The sequence below is a fragment of the Pholis gunnellus genome (genome assembly GCF_910591455.1).
Source record: "Pholis gunnellus genome assembly, chromosome: 19".
Classification (NCBI taxonomy): Eukaryota; Metazoa; Chordata; class Actinopteri; order Perciformes; family Pholidae; genus Pholis; species Pholis gunnellus.
The window spans coordinates 20,971,584-20,990,759 of record NC_136546.1 but is presented as its reverse complement, the minus strand read 5'-3'; the positions used below and the strand labels follow the sequence as shown (position 1 = coordinate 20,990,759).

General features: G+C 41.8%; 2 protein-coding genes across 2 annotated transcripts in view; both read right to left on the bottom strand.

The window, feature by feature from the left end:
* Positions 1-1,179, bottom strand: part of LOC306711744 (rho guanine nucleotide exchange factor TIAM2-like) — a gene marked incomplete at its 3' end in the record, with an annotated part of 29,557 nt that extends 28,378 nt beyond the window's left edge. Inside the window, exon 1 of the mRNA XM_079180761.1 lies at positions 1,121-1,179. The remainder of the gene's footprint in view (positions 1-1,120) is intronic.
* A 5,486-nt stretch (positions 1,180-6,665) lies between these two features.
* On the bottom strand, positions 6,666-15,254 carry LOC306711743 (protein NLRC3-like). Its single transcript, XM_079180760.1, has 8 exons — positions 15,196-15,254; positions 13,096-13,170; positions 12,730-13,011; positions 10,721-12,527; positions 10,474-10,647; positions 9,613-9,847; positions 8,868-8,943; positions 6,666-8,736 (listed from the first exon to the last, which is right to left on the bottom strand). Exons 3-8 carry the CDS (start codon positions 13,004-13,006, stop codon positions 8,168-8,170), a joined length of 3,138 nt encoding a protein of 1,045 aa, XP_079036886.1. The 5' UTR covers positions 13,007-13,011; positions 13,096-13,170; positions 15,196-15,254; the 3' UTR covers positions 6,666-8,167.
* Positions 15,255-19,176: the final 3,922 nt, after the last annotated feature.

Here is a 19,176-nt window from a genome sequence, read left to right as displayed (position 1 = left end):
CTCAGGCCAGATATGATCACTTCCTGTTCACTGGTTGCAAAAAAATAAGATGGCGAAGGTCAAAACACCAAACTCGAGGCTTCAAAACCAACGAGTGACGTCATGATGACGACGTCCACTTCTTCACAGTCAACAACAGAAAGTCTCTCTCTAGAGTCACTGTTTGGTTTGTCCGCTCTGGGCTTCCGTAGAACATGAACTCTGTGGAGATATAAATGTCTCTTTCTAAGCGAACACCTCTGAGTTTCAGGTTATTACACACTAACTAAAAACATAGTTATGAATATTCTATTGTTCTAATAGATTCCTGCAAAGCCTTCAGACTGGTGTCTGACCCAGTATGAATCTCTTTACAGCAGCATGTGTCATCTCTGTGCTCACGTTATGTAACCAGCTGCATTCTGCCAACAGACAGAAACAAACAGAAACGTTTCTACAGAAGTCCTGAAATTCAATAAAGACGTGATCGTCTCCATGAGGATCATCAGAGAGTCTGATAGAACCACAACAAACACCGTTAAACAGACGTTAAAACTACCAGAGCTCCAGTGAAGGCAACACGTCCTCCTCACATGTGAACAAACACACTCGTGAGTCGACACCTAATCAATCGATCGATCGATAGACCATCAATAGACCATCAATAGACCATCGATCGATCGATAGACCATCAATAGACCATCGATCGATAAACCATCAATAGACCATCAATAGACCATCAATAGATCATCAATAGATCAATAGCCCATCAATAGCCCATCAATAGACCATCGATAGATCAATAGACCATCAATAGATCAATAGACCATCAATAGATCAATAGACCATCAATAGACCATCAATAGACCATCAATAGACCATCAATAGATCAATAGACCATCAATAGACCATCAATAGATCAATAGACCATCAATAGATCAATAGACCATCAATAGACCATCAATAGACCATCAATAGACCATCAATAGATCAATAGACCATCAATAGACCATCAATAGACCATCAATAGATCAATAGACCATCAATAGACCATCAATAGACCATCAATAGATCAATAGACCATCGATAGACCATCAATAGTCCATCAATAGACTAGATCAGGAGAGTGAAACAGACTCACCTACAGCTGACGTTAGAAACTAATCCAGTTGTGTCTCCTCTCTGCTGCGTTCACTTGTTGAGTTCGATCTGTGTGTTCTGAGTCTCGTGTTTCCCGTCCTGACAACAGGAGGGCGGGGTCCTTCAGCTGGACCAGGACCAGCAGGACCAGCAGGAGGAGGATTTACTAGACCACAGCTCAGTGACGGTGAAGTCTTTTAAACTTCTACTCCACTATATTTATAAAAAGGAAATATGTTCTCTTTTCTACATGTTTATGAACACCTCAAGTTATTTTGCAGTTGAAGATTTATAATTAAAACATATTAATTTATAAAATATGATGCATTGAGTGGAAACATCTGCATTTCTTTGTATTTGATCTGTTTTGATTAAAATATTTTACCTGTAGTATTTCTATAATGTGGTAGTAGTACTTTGACTGAGTGGCTCTAGAGACTCAGACACACTGAAGTAGATACATAATTATTAATCATAATTTTCTTATTTCCTTGTTTCTGCTGCTGCGTCCTCAGAGTCCTGGTGAACGTACGGCTCTCTGCTGCCCCCTGTCTGCTGCACCTGATATTACTATGAACACTATTTTAATGAACACATGGGAGACATTATTACAACTAAAATAATATAAAACATTAAATTACATGTGCAACATCCGTTTTAGATCATTACTAGAAATAAAATAATAATTTTGAAAGATTATTTCTCTACTTCAAAATACTGGAAAAATAAAGTATATGTACAAAAAAAGTAAACATTTCTGGCCCTAGAAAATCAAAAGGTTATTTTTAATTATAAGAAGAAGAAAAATGATATTATTCTACTTAAAATAATACATTTGAACCCATTTTATGGAGAGAAAGTTTAAATGTTTGCACCACCACCACTACTCTACTAAAAAAGTACTACGTAGTAATTATAATATATTTATTTATTATATTAATATCAATATGTGTAACAATATATTTTCCCTATAATTAGAGCAAAATATTTTATTTATGGGAAATTATTGGACATTGAAAAAAGTAAAATGTTAACTTTTAACATCTGAAACTGACGGATAACGCCACAGTAAACTAAAACATTCACCTATTAATGATCACTTTATTATTATTATTATTAATGCCACATCAAACTGCACCATGTTGTGACGTTTTGACCACTTTTCTTCTGCTTCAGGAATTCAAACCAGCAACCTTCAGCTCTTATACAAGTTATTGTTTTATTGATTAAAGCAAAAACATTTTTTATCACCAAAACACAAAGAAAAGACAAAAACTAAAAAGTGATTCAAAATGATAGAATATGAAATATAAAGACTCCTCTTCATCACCTCTCACACTAAACTAGAAACCTGTCGTCATCCTCACCTTCATCGTTTAAACGTCGAGTTAAATAAAGGGATGAATCAGGTGTTGGAGGTCTGATTTAACATTCAGTCAGAATCTCCGTGTGTTGTGTGTTTGACTCTCCACCGGTTGGTACCTGCAGATCTATGACGCCGTCGTCTCAGCGGCGCCTCCTGCTGGTTGGGCTACGCACTCTGACCTGGAACAGGAGACAGCAATAAAAACTACTGTGGTTCATCACTGAAGCGTCACATCTGTGCAGCTCATGAAGAACCAGATTAAATGTGATCTCTAGACTAAATGTGATCTCTAGATTAAACGTGATCTCTAGATTAAATGTGATCTCCAGACTAAATGTGATCTCTAGATTAAACGTGATCTCTAGACTAAATGTGATCTCTAGATTAAACGTGATCTCTAGACTAAATGTGTTCTCTAGACTAAATGTGATCTCTAGATTAAACGTGATCTCTAGATTAAACGTGATCTCTAGATTAAATGTGATCTCTAGATTAAACGTGATCTCTAGATTAAATGTGATCTCTAGATTAAACGTGATCTCTAGACTAAATGTGTTCTCTAGACTAAATGTGATCTCTAGATTAAACGTGATCTCTAGATTAAACGTGATCTCTAGATTAAATGTGATCTCTAGATTAAACGTGATCTCTAGACTAAATGTGATCTCTAGATTAAACGTGATCTCTAGATTAAACGTGATCTCTAGATTAAATGTGATCTCTAGATTAAATGTGATCTCTAGATTAAATGTGATCTCTAGATTAAACGTGATCTCTAGATTAAACGTGATCTCTAGATTAAATGTGATCTCTAGATTAAACGTGATCTCTAGATTAAATGTGATCTCTAGATTAAACGTGATCTCTAGACTAAATGTGTTCTCTAGACTAAATGTGATCTCTAGATTAAACGTGATCTCTAGATTAAATGTGATCTCTAGACTAAATGTGATCTCTAGATTAAACGTGATCTCTAGACTAAATGTGATCTCTAGATTAAACTTCCCAAAGCCGGAGTTATAATTGATATGTGATATGAGTGTTTAATTACTTCATGTGTCCACAACACAAAGATCTAAACTGAGATGCAGAAGAACTAGATTCTCCTGCTGGTCTGGATCTCTACTGGTAGATTCTCCTGCTGGTCTGAATCTCTACTGGTAGACCTGGTCCTCTAACTGGTTACCTGTGAGCAGCGTAGTCATCCTGACCCGGCTCTCCTCCAGTGTCTGAAAGAAGTCGGGGTCTCCTGACCCCATCTCACAGGTCAGCACCACAATGGGACCCCTCCCCCCCTTCAGATGGACCTGGATGCTGTCCTGCATCAACACAGACAGACAGACAGACAGACAGACAGACAAACAGACAGACAGACAGACAGACAGACAGACAGACAGACAGACAGGTTCATGTTGTCCACATTATGATTTCATCGTTTTATAGAAAGGAAGTTAGATCTTTAAATCAGAGCTGCAACTAACGATGACTAATGTCTTTATTGATGAATCTACTCACTGTTTTGTCAATTAATTGAATTAATCTGTCTGTCTGTCTCTCTGTCTCTCTGTCTGTCTCTCTGTCTGTCTCTCTGTCTGTCTCTCTCTACCTCTTGTGGAGCAGGAACCTCCAGCTTGGTTTCCTCTGGAGCTTTGATGATGATGACGGTCTGCTGCTGGACAGATCTGAGCGGTCTGATGTCCTCATGGGTCACGTAGGCTGACGTGAAGCGCCGTTAAAGAAAAACCTTCCTTGTTTCCTTGTTGCTACGTGTCTCTACATACGTCCACGTGTTTCTACGTACGTCAGCGCGTTTCTACGGACGTCAACGTGCTTTTACATCAACGCGTCTCTACGTCAACGCGTCACTACGTCAACGTACTTCTACGTCTACGCGTTTCTACGTCTACCTGTCTCTACGTGTGTCTGCCGGTAAAGGATATGCAGCGTTCTCCACGTCGTCCGTCAGGTCAAACAGCTGCTGGGAGCAGCTCTTGACGAGGCCGTCCAGCCGGTCCTCCACCTGCTTCAGGTTCTCCAGCTCTCTCTGGAACGTCTGCAGGTTCCTCCTCAGAAAGCAGGAGATCGGAATCTTTCCTCTGAGCACAGACGGAGAGCTTTAACGTCTCGTTAAGGAGATTCTACCTGTGTTTCTATGTTTGAGTCGTCGTATTCTGCACATTTAGTTCAGCTGAGAGCTGATTTTAAGACGTGGAAAACAGGACGGCGTCTCCTTTACACTCACATCCACTTGACCCAGTTGGTGGACTCCTGGATGAAGTCCAACCCGTTGAGGACGTGCGTGATGTCGTAGACTCGCCGTTTGTTGGTCTGCAGGATCTCGGCGACGTCCCTGAGGTCCAGAGCGCCGTCTGGAGCCGCCAGCAGCAGCTCCAGGAAACGCAGAGTCAGCGGCCCCAGAGACCCGCCTGCACCAGACACCACACAGTTAGAGCGGAACATGTAGAAACACCTCCATGTTTCATGAACAGGAAGTTCTTCTGTATCAACAGGTTACGATTCAGATCGGCTGGTTTTTTCTTCTTTGGACTGTTGAGCAAAACAATCAGCTGGTTTCAGGACTTTGTGATGCTTCATTTTCACAATTTTCTGGATGAAGCGTTTCGTAGATAAAGATAAAGTTTCTGTTCATTTGTAATATATTAGATGCTGAAGGAAACTCTTAGGGGAGTTCTGCAGCATCTTCTTTCTCTGATATCTAAGTGTCTTCATGGACATTTATTGTGGACAGACATCAGATGTAATGACCTCATCCGGAAGAGGAAGTCACACTGAATTTAGAAACGTGTTTAAAAAACAGCACTCACCCCGTCTGCTGTATCCCTGAGACTGGTTCGATTGTTTCCTGGTCCTCTCGGCCTCTAGAGGGTTCTCCAGACCGCCACCTGGGTTCTCCGGACCTCCACCTGGGTTCTCCGGACCTCCACCTGGGTTCTGGAAATCAGAAACAGAAAGAAGAGAAAGTCAAAGTCAGTGTTTTTTTTTTACATTTCAAGATTAGAAATAAAACGTAACTTTTATTTTATGGCAGAAAAAGAGTCTCCAGACCTGCTGCGGTTGATCTGGAGAACGAGGAGCATCATCTCCACTTTCCTCCTCCTCCTCCTCCTCCTCCTCCTCCTCCTCCTCCTCCTCCTCCTCCTCCTCCTCCTCACAGTCTACGGTGACCCACTCCTCCTCTTCCTCGGAGGACTCGGCCCCCCAGGGCCCCCCGGGGTCCAGGTCAGGGGGCATGATGGGAATGGCGCCCCTGGTGACCCCGTTGGCGGTGAGGTCCTCTGGCAGGAAGTAGTCCTCACAGATGAAGTGCTGCTCATTGGAGTCCTGAAGCTCCGCCTCCCTCAGCGCTGCCAGCCACACCTGAACAAAGACATCGATCACCGATCAGTTCATCAACTAATCGATGATGAAGGTAATCGTTCGCTGCAGCTCGTATTTTAATCGTTTTTATCTTCAGAACAAGTTATTATTCTCATTATCAGGTTTGTTGATCATTCTGGTTCATAAACGAACATTTCAGCCTAAAAAAATATAGTTCAGAGTCAAAGGTGACGTCATCAAATGTATCCAAATGTATTCAGGAAACATGAAAAAGAAACTGAAAAAACATCACATTTCCTTGTGACTTAGTTAAAACCTGCAATGACAACAAATAACTATAAAATAATTAAATATAAAAATAAATAAATATAATATAAGAACTACAAACTGAATGTGTTCATTGAACACAGTTGTGGTTTAACAGTAGTACATGTTTATATAGATTAGGCTTGTATTAGGCTAGGCTAACACATTAGCATCGTTAACCGGTGGAAACAGAGGGAGACATCCGGGTAACAGCGTCCTAAACCCGGGTTCGCCTCGTTCGTCCGTCCGTACCTGGACCCGGCTCGGGTCTCTGGGGAAGTTGAAGAACCTCTTCTTCTGTGGTCGGTTGAGGTTAAGTCGGTTAACCGTCAGCGTGCGGTTCGGACACGTGGAGACCACGCACTTCACCATGACAACCGGGGGGGGGCTGACCGTTAACGATCCACAGCTGACACGACGCACGTGTGCGGTTTGTTTATGTTTAAGGCCGGAAATAGACGAGTTTGTGACCCGGATGTACAACAAAGAAAGGTAGAGAGGTCATCAGGTGTTTTTTTTTTGTTTTTTTGCTTTTTTAATTAAAGAAAAAAGTTACATTAACAATTTGTACAAACAAACCTCAGACCAGGAGTAAATAAAATAAAATAAAATAAAATGAATAAAATAAAATAAAATAAAATAAAATAAAATGAAATGAAGGTAAAAAGTAATATAAATTCAAACTAACTTATCATCAGTCCATAACAAATTGATCAAATATATAATTCGTTTTTAATGCCTTCTTATCGTGGTGCCATATTGTCTCAGTTCTTGATAGAAAAGGTTCAAAGTCTGGTTTGGAGTCCATCTCTTCTTGTGTGGAATTTTCCAAAACATTAACGGTACGAAGAACATCATATCTTTTTCCTTCTCGTTGCCAGTTTTTCTTCTTATATAATGTTGAACATCCACGCAAAATATTCTAGTAAACATAGAGTTAAAAAACAAATGATTGTTTCTTCTTCTAGTTCACAGAAAGTGTAAGAATATTCAATATCAATCCTACATCTCAAATGTATTTTTCTCTCGATATATTCAATGCAACATTTAAAAAAATATGTATTTTACTTTATTACAAAGAAAAAAAATGTCCCCAACTGGCCAAATCTTCGGCCGATTAATATCTCTTTAAAGCGAAGCCCGAACGACTCTTCTTGGGGATCGAAGGTGTTTTTGTTCTCATATTATTGTTACAAGAAGTGTTAAATATTAAGAAGTAGCTAAACCAGTAAAGTCACTGAGGTTGAGAAACATCATGTTGAGATAACACAAAGAGCTGATTGGCTCTGAGATTTGACAACAATCACCACGTTTTGAAGAAAATCCTAATTTGTGTAATTGTGACACTTAACGCTCGATTGTTGGCTGTTAGTCTCATGTTGTGAAAGGTTTAATCTCAAATCATATGCTGTGTGATACGAGGTCTGCAAACTACCACTGGCTTCAGGTGGGATCTAACAGGAAGTCACTGTTTCTGTGGCTTCCTGTTTATTCTTAGAAAGCGGCTGAAAACTCTTCGACTTCACCGCAGTTTTTTTTATTTTACTGCTGCCGCCTGATCTCGTCCACTTCACAAGAAGTTCATCTCCATCGAGCCTCACGTCAGCTGGTTCAGAGGTCTGCAGTGTTCCATGTCACACAGCTCTCTTTGGTTTTAATGGTTGATTTATTACCTCAGTAAACATGAGTTTATGTTCTCAATCTCTAGTTTCAAGTCTTCTTCAATACAGCATGATGTTCATTTAGTAAATGATGGTCCATTTAGAGTCACACAGACCATAAAGCAGGGGATGCTTTAGGGGCGGGGCTACACAGTGATTGACAGGTCTCTACCAGAGACGTATACGGCGTCTCTACGTCACTCCTCCTCAGTCCAGATACGGTCACTTCCTGTTCACTGGTTGCACTGGTGGTTGAAGGAATGAAATAACAGCCTATAGTAGGAACGTTTTTCTTTTTCGGAATATGAGCAAAAACCTGAATATTTGGTGCATGTTAGCGTCGTCGGTGATGGTGTACAGAGCGGACCGTCTGCCTTCAGTCAGCAGTTTGAGTTTGAGACTCTCCCTCACCTGGACGACACAGAGACACCGAGGAACCGGGCCTCAAGAACCCAAACCCAGGATAGAGAAGCTCGGAGAATGTGGTGTTGAAGGTGTGGAGGTGGATCCGCTCGCCCGAAGAGACGCGGAAGAAGGACAGAGTGCCAGCAGGACGGTCCACATACACTGCTACTCTGTTAGAGGAAGAGGAGGAGGAGGAAGGGAGCTCTGTTTTTTTGTTATTGTGCCAGGCTGAGTAACCGCTGTCAGAGCAGTAGAGAACCCACGACTGATCGTTCCCTCCAAACCTGGAGTCATATCCGGGTCCTTTCCTTCTGATTCCTCTGTAACTTACTGCCACATGAACCTTTCCTTCCCACTCCACCTCCCAGTAACAGCGACCAGTCAGACCGTTACGGCACAGCAGCTGGTCCCAGTAGTCAAATCTGTCTGGCTGATCGGGGTATTTCTGCTCCTTTCTCACCAGTGTGACCTTCTGGTTGCGGTCAGACAGTTTGAGTTTTTTGTTTGCTGTGATCTGGTTCAGTTTGAGTTCACAGGAGTCTGATGGAGAGAAAAAGACAACTGAAGGCTCTGTGGTTTTACTTGTTGATATATAATTTAAAATATATAAATATCAGAACTACTGACTGTCTCTTTTAAGAAAATCACCGGCAAACTGACTCCACACTTACACTTCCTCATGCCAGGGTTCAGTCTGTGCTCTCCACCATGGGCCATACTGGAGGAACAAACACAGACATCTATCGTCTTATTTCATACTTTAAAAACAGATATTTAATAACTGTACCGAGCAGGAAGTGAGTTATTGTGTTGGCAACAACGTGCGGAATTGACACTTCAGACCTCCTGAAAGCCTCAACAGCAACATTTTCTGTTTTTTTTCAAACCATAAGACAATTATTTGTTACTTGCAATTGTCACTAAAATGTCTTTTAAAAGCGTACTAATGCCCAGCAGTTCGTGCGAGAGACGATTTCCCGCCATAAATGAAACAACCAGCCAGAGACGAGTCAAAGCGAGTCGGTTCTTCACGTCTGTATGTGGACTTAAACCGACCCCCTTTGGAAAAATTTTTATCCAGTATCTTTAATCCAGAACCTGGATTGTGATTGTTCTGTTGCAGGACGTAATTATTGTGTTGTTGCGTTGTGTGAGTGGCCTTATTTTTTAACGATATCAGCCTTAGCGATGCGAGTGCAAAGTGTGTACAGCCTTGCCTTGGCTTGCATCCGTGGAATCTTGTATATTACGTTCTGAGTCTAGACCCCCCCGATTGCCACCGAGTATTTCGCACACTGGTTTTAGTAAAGTGACTTTGTGTGGGACTGGGAAAGGAACCCAAATTGTATTCAGCTTATTAAAAGGTGCAAACTACCAGGTTTAGATAGAGGAGTATGCGCCTTATGACTCATATACAGAGTTCTGAGTATGGTCGACTCTTAACTCTGCTGAAGCGTTGACTTTTGTCTGCTCATACCTGAGGGTCTCCAGTCTCCAGTTTGGATCGTCCTGTCCAGCAGACAGGAGTTTCGTTCCTGTGTCTCCTGGATGATTGTAGCTCAGGTCCAGCTCTTTCAGATGGGAGGGGTTACCCCCCAGAGCTGAGGCCAGAGAAGCACAGCCTTCACCTGTGACCTGACAACCTGAAAGACTGGAGACATATGAACATAGTTTCAGTCACATACAAGTCAATAACAGACTGATCATCTGCTTAGCACTTTTATTCTGTTAGTTTATAAAAATCAAATGTCTGCAGGCTCTTAAGAAATCAAATTTCCTGCATGCAGAATCTAGATTTCTTGAGGTTGATTGTCCGATTGACAATCATTGACAATCCATTGTTGTCCAAAGACGCTCAAAATACTGATACAGATGACGAATAAACAATTATGTCTTCTAGATCGACAGATGCCTCCCTGCAGGCCATTCAAGAATTTCACCATTAGCCTTTGGAAGGTTGCCACCTGGACAACCTAGCCAAGAGTGGGCAACTCTCTAACTAATCAACTGACTAACTTCTGCATACCATGATGCCACGCGGCAACCTGAAGCTACCAGAATGACCAACAACTGCTTCTCACTCCCTCTCTGCAACAGGAAAGGGAAAGAGCACCGGGTCCTGTTTAGACATTGATCTGGTCTGGCTATAGATCCTGACGTACCCTAGGTCTGGAACTAGTAACACAATCATGTAAACAGAGAAAGCTTAAACATTGTGGTTATATTACCATGTTAAACAGTGTTATAATCTGTTTAGCAAAAAGTCTGAATACTGACCTGAGAGTTTCCAGTGAACAATGTGGACTCTCGAGTCCAGCAGAGAGCAGCTTCACTCCTGAGTCCTGCAGGTTGTTGTCACTCAGGTCCAGCTCTCTCAGACTAGAGGACTGGGAGCTGAGAACTGAGGACAGAGCTTCACAGCTTCTCTCAGACAGGTTACAGCCACTCAGCCTGAGAAGAATTAGAGATTAACACAAACAAAATGCCTGAATTCATTAATATATCCAGTGATTCTTCCACCTACAGAGCTTTGTTGGAGGCTTTGACCACTGGCAGCAGCCTCAGAAGAGCCTCCTCTGAAGCAGAGTATTTCTTCAGGTCAAACACGTCCAGATCTTTTCCTGATGACAGTAAGATGAAGACCAGAGCTGACCACTGAGCAGGAGACACTTTATCTGTGGAGAGACGTCCTGAACTCAGGGACTGTTGGATCTCCTCCACTAGAGAACCATCATTCAGTTCATTCAGACAGTGGAACAGATTGATGCTTTTCTCTGGAGACACATTCTCACTGATCTTCTTCTTGATGTACTGGACTGTTTCCTGATTGGTCTGTGAGCTACTTCCTGTCTGTGTCAGCAGACCTCGTAGGAGAGTCTGATTGGTCTCCAGTGAAAGACCCAGGAGGAAGCGGAGGAACAAGTCCAGGTGTCCATTTGGACTCTGTAAGGCCTTGTCCACAGCACTCTGGTGGAGAGGTTTAGGTTTGTTTCTGAAGACTTTAGACCACAATAAGTCCAAAAGTCCGGTCCACGATGTGTCTGCCACCAGGTTGACACCAGAGTTGATGAAGGTCAGATGGACATGGAGAGCAGCCAGAAACTCCTGAACACTCAGATGGATGAAGCAGAACACTGTGTGCTTGTACAGTCCTCTCTCCTCTCTAAAGATCTCTGTGAACACTCCTGAGTACACTGAGGCTGCTCTGATATCGATGCCACACTCTGTCAGGTCGGATTCATAGAAGATCAGGTTGCCTTTCTGCAGCTGATCAAAAGCCAGTTTTCCCAGAGACTCAGTCATCTCCCTGCTCTCTGGACTCCAGTGTGGATCTGTCGCAGCTCCTCCATCATACTTGACCTTCTTCAGTTTGGACTGAACCACCAGGAAGTGGATGTACATCTCAGTCAGGGTCTTGGGCAGCTCTCCTCCCTGTCTGGTCTTCAACATGTCCTCCAGAACTCCAGCAGTGATCCAGCAGAAGACTGGGATGTGGCACATGATGTGGAGGCTTCGTGAGGTCTTGATGTGGGAGATGATCCTGCTGGCTTGCTTCTTATCACTGCATCTCTTCCTGAAGTACTCGTCCTTCTGTGGGTCAGTGAACCCTCTGACCTCTGTCACCATGTCGACACACTCAGGACGGATCTGATTGGCTGCTGCAGGTCGTGTGGTTATCCAGAGGCGAGCAGAGGGAAGCAGTTTCCCCCTGAAGAGGTTTGTCAGCAGCACATCCACTGAGGTGGACTCTGTAACATCAGTCAGGACCTCATTGTTGTGGAAGTCCAGAGGAAGTCGACACTCATCCAGACCGTCAAAGATGAACAGAACCAGGAACTCTTCAAACCTGCAGATTCCTGCTTCTTTGGTTTCACTGAAGAATCGATGAACAAGTTCCACCAAGCTGAACTTCTTCTCTTTCAGCACATTCAGCTCTCTGAAAGTGAATGGAAATGTGAACTGTATGTCCTGGTGGTCTTTGTCTTCAGCCCAGTCCAGAGTGAACTTCTGTATTAAGACTGTTTTCCCAATGCCAGCCACTCCCTTTGTCATCACGGTTCTGATTGGTTCCTCTCCTCCAGGTGAGGCTTTAAAGAGGTCTTCTTGTCTGATGGTTGTTTCTGGTCTGTGTGGTTTCCTGAATGCTTCTTCAATCTGCCTGACCTCATGTTCCATGTTGACCTCTCCGGTCCCTCCTTCTGTGATGTAGATCTCTGTGTAGATCTGGTTCAGAAGTTTCACATTTCCTGCTTTTGCGATTGTCTCGAATAAGCACTTAGACTTCTTCTTCAGGTTGGATTTGAGTTTCTGTTGACAGTTGACAATAATCTCTGAATGAATGAAAAAAAAGAGATGATACAAATGAGATAGTGCTTTAATTTACTGGTATAATATTTCCCTTGGATCCCTTTGGATTTTCTGAGGAATATAAGGATATACGGCGGATTTATGAGGCACAGTAATTATCTTCAATTCTGTTGTATCTATGTGATATGCATCTCATGTCTTTGTCCCTCTTTTTTAACGACTTACCTGTAGATTCTGATCTAGTGTTTGATAATTTCTCCACCAGATCATTCCTTCGCATCTTTTCCAAAACCATTACGGCCACCTTAATGATGTCTGTGCAGTAGGTCTTCACCATCTGATCCACCGTGTCCATCCTGTCTGCATTCTCCAGTCGACAGGCTGGGATTGCTTGGAGGCCTTCTGGGATCCACTGTGGCTGCAAGTACCGCTGGAACGTTTTTAATTCCTCCGCTTTTAGATGCTCCAAAGTGTTGAGGAGGACCTCTTTATCTTTCTCCATCAGTCCTTTTAGAAGACACCGAAATAAATATTAACCTTGGAGAACAAATACTGCTCTGGATTTGAAAACAAAAAGTAGAATTATTCGACCTCTTTCTATGCACTTCTGATGAAATTTGCGTCGTGAATCAGTACCAAGGCTGTTATCAAACACGGTTGCTTCACCTGCAAAAAATAATGCACTGTCATTTGTATGTATCAGATAAAAATCAATTCATAATTAAAAAAATGGTGAAGCAGACAGTATAAAGAGTGACATAGGTCATGTAGGATGGAGGTCGGATCAAAACACACAATGTTTCACCCAAGAAACTGCTATTTCTGTTCCAAGTGAAACCAGAAGATAAGTTTATTTATCTGTCACATAACTTCCAAGTAGTTCTGTAATTATTTTAACCCAAACCAACATCTTTTACTAAACCTAACTAAGTAGTTTAGTTGTCTCAACCTAACTAAGTAGTTTAGTTGTCTCAACCTAACTAAGTAGTTTAGTTGTCTAAACCTAACTAAGTAGTTTAGTTGTCTCAACCTAACTAAGTAGTTTAGTTGTCTCAACCTAACTAAGTAGTTTAGTTGTCTCAACCTAACTAAGTAGTTTAGTTGTCTCAACCTAACTAAGTAGTTTAGTTGTCTCAACCTAACTAAGTAGTTTTGTTGTCCAAACCTAACTAAGTAGTTTAGTTGTCTCAACCTAACTAAGTAGTTTAGTTGTCTCAACCTAACTAAGTAGTTTAGTTGTCTCAACCTAACTACGTAGTTTAGTTGTCTCAACCTAACTAAGTAGTTTAGTTGTCTCAACCTAACTAAGTAGTTTTGTTGTCCAAACCTAACTAAGTAGTTTAGTTGTCTCAACCTAACTAAGTAGTTTAGTTGTCTCAACCTAACTAAGTAGTTTAGTTGTCTCAACCTAACTAAGTAGTTTAGTTGTCTCAACCTAACTAAGTAGTTTCCTGTGAAGACGGAGGTTTATTTTGAAAAGACTGTTTTCATGTATTGAGCGTAAATTGACAAGGGTTTGGCGTTGTATGAGGGTTACATATATTATTAGTATCATTAATATTATATTATATGTTGAACAGAGAGATAAGGTGTTTTTTGTCATAGTTCTAAGAACATAGAGCTCATTCACCAATGTCCTCCTCAATTTGTTCTTTAATTTGTTCTTAAGAAAAGTCTGCATCAGATTCAGGATTTTATCTTAAAGTTGTTGGTTCCTTGTTGTTCTCATGACGATGAATCTTATCGTCCTTATTGTCTCGAAAGTGTCTCAAGATTTGACGTTGTAATAATACATTTAGTTGAACTAGTACACTGGGCTGGTTATTTATTATTGTACTTCTAACTACTAGATCCAACCTGTCTGACACTAGTAAACACTCACAGTTATAGGTTCATCCTTAAATCTCCTTTCATTTAGAAGTTAGTTGTGATGTTTTGAAGTGTGTTTGTATGAATTACTTCTCCACAGTCAGTGTATTATTACCATAATTATTACCTACAGTACATGGAGGTCTGCACGCCCCCAGTTGTTGCGTACGCCTCGCGGGAGCAAGCACAGCCTAAAGCAAAACAAATATTAATTTTATAACCTGCCAAATATGGGGAAATTCTGAATATGAATACCATTTGAGCTAACTTTCCCTTTCATTTTCTCAAAAACTGTATGAATAGACGAGCATTGCATTTCAAGCGCCGGCTGATGATGACGGTTCACCTGACCGCAGTGACGTCATTCAGCAGAGGGACGATTACCTGCCGAGAGTTACCGGCTTCTAACCAGGTGAGTGTTACATGTCGAATCAAACATCTAATCCTCTTAATGTTCATACATGAACCTCACAAATGACATGATGTCGTTTTTAAACCGTACCTGCTGAATGCCTGCATGGTATCCTTTAAGTTTCGCTTTCCGCTGTGCGCGCTCCCGCGAGGTGCATGCGGACGGAGGCTACAGCCAAACGTATTTTAGACATAAACAATAAATCTATTGTTTCAAGTATCGATCGGTTGTTTGGATAAATGAAGATACGTCTGTGTTGTAGTGAATGGAGTCTGGTGTGTTTGTAGAGATCACAGCTTCAGTTCAGAGAGGCGATGATATTCTAAATACAACTCTTCATTCTTTTAGTCTTAAATACCTCCACAGCAGTACACCTACTGTAGTAATACTGCGAGTTCAGGTCCACTCACCGGTCACGCGCTGTGCACCTTCACGTGAGGAGGACACACTGCAGAGGAGAAGCTGCGCGTGTCTTCCCGTCTTCATGCAAAGTGGATCCTGAACCAGCTGTGACGTGGAAACCAGCCTCACCACCGAGTCCCGATTCCGGTTGATGTCCCGGTATCAACGTGTCCACTAGAGGGCGCTACGTGATCCCCCAATGAGCTGAAGAGCAGCCGTTGGATCACATTATGCAAATGTTTTGCATAATGTGCAAAAACCCCCTCGGTGGGTTCTAGATAATATCCTTAAGATATAAAAGAATTCTCGGTAGAACCCCCTCAGTGGGTTCTCGATGAATCCTGAGATATAACAGATTCTCGGTAGAACCCCCTGGTTGGGTTCTAGATGAAACCTAGTGTCTAGCGTGTGATCCTGGGCCGGTCTGTGTTTAGGATCCTAATAAAGTTTTTTTTTAACTTAATTTAAATGTTAATTCCAGATCCAGATTATTTCACTCTTTAGCTGTTTTTAAGTTTGCTTTCATCCGTCCGGTCTGACACGATGCATGATACCAGAGAACCACAACTCCCATCAGGCTTTGACTCCACCGCTAAGCCTCCTGGGAGTTATAGTTGTTTAATGCTCACACATATATCCTTGTGCTCAAATAAAACATGAAGTCCAGGTCGCAGATTGTTGTTTATCTCATATCAGACTTTATATCATCTGTTCATATATCACGTTCACAATATGTTTCAGAGTGTTCCAGAGACACTAATGAACTAAAGACGTTACATCCGTATCATGGCGTTCTTATTGAGAAATAGGAAATCGTCTCACATTATACTTGTCCCAATAATAGCTTATTCTTTGTCAAGAACAGAGTGTATAAATATATATAGTATAAACAAAATAAATTCAGAATATTTCAAGAGGAAGTTGCAATTATGTCTTTCAACAACAGTTACAATTTTACAAAATAAAGTTTTCCTGTTTACATATTTATATCTAAAGCTTTCATTTTACAAACTGCAATATTCAAGAATAAAGTCATAATTCAAGACAAAGCTGTAATTTAATATGAAAATCTCGTATTTCAAAATAAAGTCCTAATTTGACAAAATAGTTATTTCAAGGATGAAGTTGTAATTTTACAATAGAGTTTAAATATTTGTAAAAGACGAGTAGAATAAAGTAAATGTTACCTCAGCGATACAGCAGTGAGATTAGTTTTTATTGACTTTTTCTAGAAAATTAACAACTTTATTTTTAAATAGAACAACTTGTTCTTGTGAATTCATTCTTCGTTCTCATATTATGACTTTCATCTTTAAATGTCAGATTCTGAGTTTCCCTAACACTCAAATATGAAATGTCAGATTTAAAAGTCTCATTAATAAAAATGCAACATTTACTCTGTGATCTATATTTCACATAAAAACCTTGAACACTAGTCTGAGCCTACGAATCATCTAACAGAAAGGTCACAGGTTCAATTCCCTCCCTGTGTGTCAGCAGCCAAATGTTTCTTAATACTTCACCGTCTTTACACACACACACACACACACACACACACACACACACACACACACACACACACAGCTCAGGTCTGGTGTTTCAGTGTGTGTCGGCTCCTTTTTTCCCAGAATGCAGCTCTGTATCTCTTCAGGTGTTTGTCAGTGGTCCTCTTCATGGCGGCATGTTGCCCTCTGAAGAAGAGACGACAGGAACAGGTTGAATGTTGTCTATCAGTCTGTGTTCCTGTTTACAGAATAAGAGTCTTAATCTTTGTAGAGAGTGTCTTCACTAATACACGTTCTTTAGTTTAGAACATGGAGAACAAAACTCTGTTCAACGGAGAGACAAAGATCCTCTGAGCAACAGCTGAATGAGAAGAGAAGGAACCATCAGTCATTGGTCAAAGAAACAGGAAGCTTAGATTCAAACAGGAAGAGCTTCCTGTTTCAGTGTCAAGAGTTTCACAATAACCTAACTGTTGCTTTAGTTGCTTAACCCTAACCTAAAGTGTTGGTTGTCATGTGACACTGAGGGGAAGTTAGAATCTCTTCAGTCAAACTGTTTCACATGTAAATGAATCATCTGGTGAGATGATTCTGTTTCTCTCTGTTAACGCTCATTATTGAAGGAGAGATGAAGAACATAAAGTATAACAGCTGATTATCTTTTCATCAGCTGTGTGTGTGTGTGTGTGTGTGTGTGTGTGTGTGTGTGTGTGTGTGTGTGTGTGTGTGTGTGTGTGTGTGTGTGTGTGTGTGTGTGTGTGTGTGTGTGTGTGTGTGTCCTCACTCTGTCTGCGGGGAGCAGAAGCTCACACACTCGTTGTCCTGTGTGTGTGAGCAGAGGCAGCGTCCGAGCTCCCGCTTCAGTCGGACCGGACCGAACCCGTAAGGAACCACGTGGCTGCAAGACAGAACCCGAGGAGTCAGTGTGATTGACAGGTCGTTACCACGGCGCTGTCCCTGTTTCCATCGTACTAACTTTAACTTTCACTTCATCAAAGTTAATTGGAACAGTTTTGTCCAAAAACCCAAGATGGCGACGTCATGAAGCCCAAGATGGCGACGTCATAAAACCCAAGATGGCGACGTCATAAAACCCAAGATGGCGACGTCATGAAACCCAAGATGGCGACGTCATGAAACCCAAGATGGCGACGTCATAAAACCCAAGATGGCGACGTCATAAAACCCAAGATGGCGACGTCATGAAACCCAAGATGGCGACGTCATAAAACCCAAGATGGCGACGTCATGAAACCCAAAATGGCGACGTCATAAAACCCAAAATGGCGACGTCTGTTGTTGTTGTTGAGTTATTCAGAAGTTACATGTTTTCTTTGTGATACGTTGTTTACATTTTACTTATTTTAACCCTAAATATGATGTTGAAGTGGTTTTGTTGCCGGTACGTTAGAGGAGCTGCTCCAGCATGAACACTGTTCTCTAAACATCTCGTGCAACGAGTTTGATATTTTGTGAAACGCGCTTTCGGTTTCTCTGCAGTGAATCTTGGGGGAACCGGTGGGACCGCTGCGTCGGATCTGAAGCGGCTGCAGGTGATGGAGGGTGCAGAGCTGGATCCATGGAGGGGTTAACTAGACCACAGGGAGAAGATCTGAGAGCAGATGCTGAGCAGAACCACGTCTGTAAAACATTCATCTTCACTCTCTGAGTCCAGTTGTGACACATTGTGTTCAAGTCGCCGTCTCCCTCCTCCAGCGAACATCTGGTCCTCATTGCTGTGCTCAGAGACGAGACCCCATCGCCTCAGCTTCTGTCGGCGCGTATCTGCACCGTCACTTATTTCATGTCAGTTCTACGTGGAGTGTTCTACGTGGAGTGTTCTACGTGTTTTCCAATATTACGCACAGATCAAACATGCGTAGAAGTTCATTTTTCATGTGAGACTTGCTTTAGAACTCTGTTGGGTTCTCTTCATCTTTCATGTCTTTACTTCTCAAAGGTTCAGTTATTAAAACATGTCATTTAATATCTCATGATAATGTCTTATTGTAGGTTAAACTAAGTAAAGTCATTCAAATGAGCTGCAACATTAAAGTGATGAACACAATCATTATAATACAATAATATATATCTGTCCGTCTGTCTCTTCAGATCTCGGTCCCCCTTAAACCCGGGACTCTGGGCCCATGTGTCCTGCGATGTGTTCAGGTTCTCTTATAAATGGGTCAAACTCAGATTAGAGCTTCAGGTTAAAACAACGTTAGTAGAGAAGATGAAGAGACGTTGTTATCGCGTCGTCTGGCTGGAGTCGACGTTTGGATAAACCTTCCTCCCACATGACGGATGTTAATACTCTGTTTGAGTTGGTGGAAGGTGAGCGAGGTTCTGCTGGAGAGGAGGCTTCGCCGTCTTTGGTTTGGACCGCGGCCCGTTTGGATGCTCGGAGACGTTGAGACGTGACGGAGAATAAAACCTCCGGCTGATTTCACTGTTTAGCTTTCGACGCTCGTGAAAATCTGCAAA